General features: G+C 48.9%; 1 protein-coding gene and 1 pseudogene across 1 annotated transcript in view; both read left to right on the top strand.

Annotated features, from left to right (window-relative positions):
• Nucleotides 1–3,177: 3,177 nt before the first annotated feature.
• Nucleotides 3,178–4,047, top strand: LOC144236978 (threonylcarbamoyl-AMP synthase pseudogene; annotated as a pseudogene).
• Nucleotides 4,048–4,784: 737 nt separating this feature from the next.
• The window catches only part of RYBP (RING1 and YY1 binding protein), an 88,102-nt gene continuing 86,886 nt past the window's right edge, over nucleotides 4,785–6,000 (top strand). The window contains 1 exon segment of the mRNA XM_077770647.1: nucleotides 4,785–4,791. Within this exon segment, the coding sequence (XP_077626773.1) occupies nucleotides 4,785–4,791 (7 nt within the window).

Raw genomic sequence — 6,000 nt, 5'->3', positions numbered from 1 at the left:
AGGGTGTTCCCCCCCCCCCTTAACCCCATAGTATTTTGTGCGTGTCCTTGTCACCCAGCGTTACTACACTGGATATCATCATCCGTTTGCTAACATGTTTGTGGAAATTAAATCATTCTCTCTGTGTCTTCAGGTCTCTTTCTAGAAACAGAAAAACTAGGTCCATTCCTGTGCCCTGGAATCTCATGATCTACCTTTTCCTTAAACTACCACACCTGTCCTGCCCCTGGATGCTCTCAGCCACACCTGCCCCCCCCCCCCCCCAACTCATCCATCTTCCTTAACTGACGTCAAAAAGGAGGAATGGCTCAGAGCTCCTGGGCACTGAGGACCCACGTCTGCTTCACGGCCGCCTTTTGCCTCTCTCTTCCCTGACTGTGCTCCCAGCAATGGCAATGAATTTTGGGAGGTCTTAATAACCTACAGTGCTTGCTTGCAAGCATCTCCCAGGGCTGGGATGCACCACATCTGCAGCCTGCCCACCACCCAAAGACTTCAAATGCAAGAGGCTACCATGAACCCCACAGTGGAAAGGAGCTGTGATATTATTTTTTTTATTTTTTAATTTTTTTAATTTATTTCTAGGAGAGAGAGAGAGACAGCGTGAGCAGGGGTGGGTCAGAGAGAGAGGGAGTGACAGACTCTGAAACAGGCTCCAGGCTCTGAGCCGGCAGTCAGCACAGAGCCCGACGCGGGGCTCGAACCCACGGACTGCGAGATCATGACCTAAGCGAAAGTCGGACGCTTAACCGACTAAGCCACCCAGGCGCCCCGGGAGCTGTGATATTATTAAAGTAAACCAAAGCACATTCACAATGGTTGGAAAGGGAATCAGCTTTCTTTCGAGAAGAGTTCAGGATGCCGAGAAAAGTAGAGGTGCTTTTTTTTGCACGGTGGACGGTTTATGTGCATCCTTTAATCACCAAGTCCCGTGGGGAGAAGATGCCGAGGTTAATATTTATATCTGGCATCCAACCCTCCGCCTAAATAACAGCAGAGAGGCCGGTGTTTGGTCTGAGGTCAGTTCTGTTTCAACAGCCAGGCCAGGTGCAGACACACATGCTGGACCTTTGAACTCTGTGTGTTGCAATCCAGATGTTCGGCAGAGGTGATGAACTTGGGTCACTGATGGTGCGAGAGTGTGTAGTGCTCTTCTAGCATCTTCCACGGGGAGCCCTGGCCAGTAGACTTGGCCCTAAGCCCACTTTCCTCGCCAGAGTCAAGAAACAGTAGCAACTACANGGGGTGGTGTGTGGGATGGGTAGCACACGAGCAGTCATGAAATTGACCGTGCTTAGCCTCTGCCCACGTTTGAGTCACTGGGAGACATTCTGCAATGGGAAAAATATTACGCTTTTAATGACAGCCCTGACAAACATGATCCGTACGGACCAAATTGGTCTCAAAAGCAACTTCTATCATTTCTTAAAGGAAGATTTGCCGAATTGCGTGTTTCTTGGAGGGTTTTCCTGGTCCCACACTTTGCCTCGACAACGTGCACAGAGCGAGGGGTTTGAACTCTCTGAATTTAATGCAAAGCACATATGTTGTTTGGGTTTTGTTTGTTGTGTTTGTTTGTTTTTATGGTTGGGAAATATGCTATATAAAAAAGAACCATATAGCAATAAAATGGTGATGTAAACACAAATCCTCCAAAAGGATGCAACATATTTCTAATGAAAGGAAACAACCACCTTCTCTTTATCCACACACACAAAAATTAAAGATGATGAAGAGGGGCCGTTTCGTTCACAGATTGTGGAATCCTACTGTTTACTGCTCTTTGAATGAGTAGTTTTGAGGCATGACTTAAAAGGGGAGTTTTCTAAACCACGCCGCTCCTGGCACCGTGCAAAGAACGTTACTGTTGGTTGGCAGCCAGGCGACTTGAATTCTGGTCTTGACTGCTGACCCCCGCTTCCTGGCTCCCAACCCCAGCATTCCACTGAGAGTGCTCTTGTCAAGGGTACCAGTGACCTTCTAATTGCTAAATCCAAAGGGCAGTTTTCAGTCCACTTCTGACCCGACCTCTCTTCAGCAGATGACATAATTGCCCACTCTTTCCTCCTTGAAATCCTCTCGCCCTGCGCCTTCAATGACACCATCTCATCCTGGTTATTCACCAGCTCCCCCTTCACTTTTCAGACACTCTGGGCTGTTCTTTTTCACCATTGGCTGGGAGCAGCTGCCATGGGGTGAGGTCAGGCGGAGGCTTTGTGTGCATTTTCTTATCGACCCATCACAGCAGCCCTGGGAGGTGGGACTTACCGGTTCCCTTTTACAGAAAAGGAAGGTAAAGCTCTGAGTGATGAGGGGACCTTCGCCTTGTGGATCAATGGCTTATATGCAGCAGGACCGGGATTCCCATCTAGGTCTGTCTGAATCCAGAGTCAAGTTCTCAACCATTACAATGCAATTTTTCTTCCTTGGAAACCCCTTAGATAGAGGTGTTCTCTGGAGTTGTGTGTTTGACCCCTTTTTTTTCTCTCTCTGCCCCTGTCCCCACAGGGCAAGCTTTCCTCATAGCACCTCTATGGTACCTTTAGCCGAAATCCTCTGTTCCTTATTTCCAGCTGTCTCTAAGCTATCTCTCTTCGTGTGTGCCACAGTCACCTTGGAGAGCCATTGGCCGTGGTGGTGGACGACTCCTCAGCTGCCAATCCTTTCCTGAAGATTGGCTGAAGCCTGTGATCGCTTAAACAGTGGGCGTAGGACGCAGACAGAGGAGATTGCTAGGAATGTCTAGGGAAATTTTCTCTCAAATAGACACATGAATGGTGGCTTCTTTTCTCCTTATACTGCTGTGTCTTCTAATGTTGGAGTCATGACAGCCATCTGTAACCATGAGGAATAGGTCAAATCCAACAAGAGTGGAAACTGAGTCCTTAATGACCAGCTGATTGAATCTTATCTGGGAGAGGGGCTCCCAACTATGTTAAGCAATATAGTTCCTTATTGTTTGCATGGGTTTTTATTTTATTTTGTTTTGTTTTGTTGTTACTTGCAGCCAAAATTATCCTAAGTGATACATCGACTTCATTTTATCTATAGCTCCACTCAATATCTTCTCCCAAACGGCCTCCCCTCCTATAACTCTAGCTCTGTTAATATCACCATGATTGACTCATTAACCCACATCAGAAACTCCTCCCTCTGCCTCACCCCCAAAGTCCAATCATGAGTTCAGTCCAGGAGATTTGCAGGCTGCTGAGAGCCATGGTGGCTGCCAGCTTCAGGTTGAGTGAGGGATGGGGGTGGTGCTTTGTCCACAGTGGCCACCTCCTCCGCCTTCTGAGCCCCACTCTGGCAGCGCCAAGGGCTTGGCTGTCGTGGCTCCCCGGGAGCATGGCCTTGCCAGCTGGACCAAGGTGTTTGGGCCTCCATGGCTGAGCTGTGCATAGGCGCCTGCCATGATGGTAGTCCCCACCCACACGCTTTAGGGCCTGGTCTGCTCGCCAAGCTTCTCAGTGGCACTGGGCGCTGTGTACCCCACAGCAAGGCCAAGCTACTGGCCATCTCTCTGGGCCATGTGGCCAATGTCTACAGCTGCTATGTTGAGCATGCCTGAGGTGCTCCTGAAAGACTTACTATCAGAACCAGTGACCCTGGTGTTGGAAAGCTCCCAAGAACTCAGGAAAGACCTGAACCCCTTTACTCATCTTGTAAGCACCTGGATTCCTTCATGCAGGATTTGGCCCAGGTATATGGGGAACCACTTGCTCTCATCTATACCAACCTTAGCTTTTGGGCCAGTTCTCCACATATCAAGGAATTCCAGTACCTTCTGGCCTGTTATCCCTGGTCATTGATGGAGGACCAAATGGGGAGGGACTGAGCCCTGAGTATTGCTTGGGCTCAACTGTGGTTGACTTGTCTGCATTTGAAAAGTTTGGCATCATTTATCCAGGCTGGGCCCTGGCAAGTATTACATCCATCGTCCAACAGAAGTATGGGCTGTTCTCCCTCACACAGACCATGGTCGTGAATCTCAGGATAAGGGAGGGCCCAAGCACTCATGCGGGACACCGTGTGTCTGTCCACTGGTGACTGGGAGGCTTCATTTACAGAGGCTGCGGTGGCTATAGTCTCACTAGTCTATCTTTTTAAGCCAACGTGTCTTTCTGAACACGGTAGACCAGGTGCCCGAAGCTGCTGATTTGGTCCCACACCTGGTGAGGGAGGTCTTCTTTATTATCTGTAATTTCATCTATCAGTCAAAAGCTGACTAGAGGGTTAATTTGAGAACCTTCCTAGGATGGCTTTGTTCTACTAAGTTGCTTTTCAAAAAATATATATTTTTTTAATTTATTTCTAGGAGAGAGAGACAGCGTGAGCAGGGGAGGGTCAGAGAGAGAGGGAGATACAGACTCTGAAATAGGCTCCAGGCTCTGAGCTGGCAGTCAGCACAGAGCCCGACGCGGGGCTCGAACCCACAAACTGCGAGATCATGACCTAAGCGAAAGTCGGACGCTTAACTGACTAAGCCACCCAGGCGCCCCTCAAAAAATAGTTTTGAAAAAGAATTTAAAGAACAGACTTGGAATCTAGTCGGAGCCTTCTCTCTGGTGGGCAGTGGCATTTAAGGTGCAGATCAGCTAGAGAACTGGCTGGTGTTGCTTGAAAGTCTCAAGTGACCAAAGGTATGTGCCTGTACACCTGAGGCTGGGGCCAGGTTAGGACAAAGATTGTTGAGCCATGGGCCAAACACTATTTCCTCTGAACTGAGGAGGCTGGTGGTGTGGTGTGCTATAACGCCTGGTGGAGAGCGTCATCCTTCCGGACTAATGGGAAGTGAGCTCAGTCGGCAGGGGTGGGGGTGGGGAGGTCCAAATAAAAATATATTGGAAAGTAAATCTCTATGATTCTTTAAAAAAAAGAAAAAGTCCAGGAGATTCTTTTTTTTTTTTTAATGTGTTTTTTTTTTTTATTTTGTTCTAGGAGAGAGAGAGAGAGACAGCGTGAACAGGGGAGGGTCAGAGAGAGAGGGAGTCACAGACTGAAACAGGCTCCAGGTTCTGAGCTGGCAGTCAGCACAGAGCCCGACGCGGGGCTCGAACCCACGAACCGCGAGATCATGACCCAAGCGAAAGTCGGACGCTTAACCGACTAAGCCACCCAGGCGCCCCTAAAAGTACAGGAGATTCTACTGTGGAAAATCTCTCATTCTTTCTTTCCATTAATCCTCTCCTTGTTCTTTTCAATTCTTTGCCACTTTTACTGTTCTCCTGAGCCCTTTTCCATTTTGATCCAACCACCACCATCTGTATTGCTCGCAAAAAGATTTTATTTAAAAAAATTTTTTTAATTTTTATTTATTTTTGAGAGGGAGAGAGAGCCAAGCAGGGGACAGACAGAGAGAGAGGGGGACACAGAATCCGAAGCAGGCTCCAGGCTCTGAGCTGTCAGCACAGAGCCTGACACGGGGCTTGAACTCACGAACCACAAGATGGTGACCTGAACTGAAGTCAGACACCTAACTGACTGAGCCACCCAGGCACCCCACTTCCAAAGAGATTTGAAAAACTTGGTACTAATCCTACAACTTCCTTGATTACAATGTGTCGACACCCTGCCTTTATCTTCAACATAAACTCCAGCCGATGCGCAGGGCTTGTAAGGCGCGTCAAGAGCAGCCATACCTCTCTGGCACCTCCACTGTTCCGCACCCTCATAGTTCCAGCGCACTGATTTTCCTGTGGTCCACAAGTCACGGCTCCTTAGGGTGTCTGCATGGGTGGTTCCCTGGGCCTGGACTGCCCGCCCTGGGGCCCCCCTGGACAACCGTGGCTGGCCAGCACGAGCTCTCATGCAGCTTGGTTTGCCTCTCGTGCGACATAGGTGTGCATTTCAGGCACGCCACGAATATCTTTCCTTATTGTCATCTCTCCCTTCTCGATTTGTATTTTGAAGCCCCTTCCCAACTCAGTCGCCGCCATTTTGGTGTTTCCCATCTCTCCAGTGTTGTATCTAAGTTCTAGACTTCCTAGTGTCACTGTGCTG

This window comes from Crocuta crocuta, unplaced genomic scaffold (assembly GCF_008692635.1).
Source record: "Crocuta crocuta isolate KB4526 unplaced genomic scaffold, BGI_CrCroc_1.0 scaffold126, whole genome shotgun sequence".
Taxonomy (NCBI): domain Eukaryota; kingdom Metazoa; phylum Chordata; class Mammalia; order Carnivora; family Hyaenidae; genus Crocuta; species Crocuta crocuta.
This window is presented reverse-complemented; position numbering and strand designations above follow the sequence as displayed.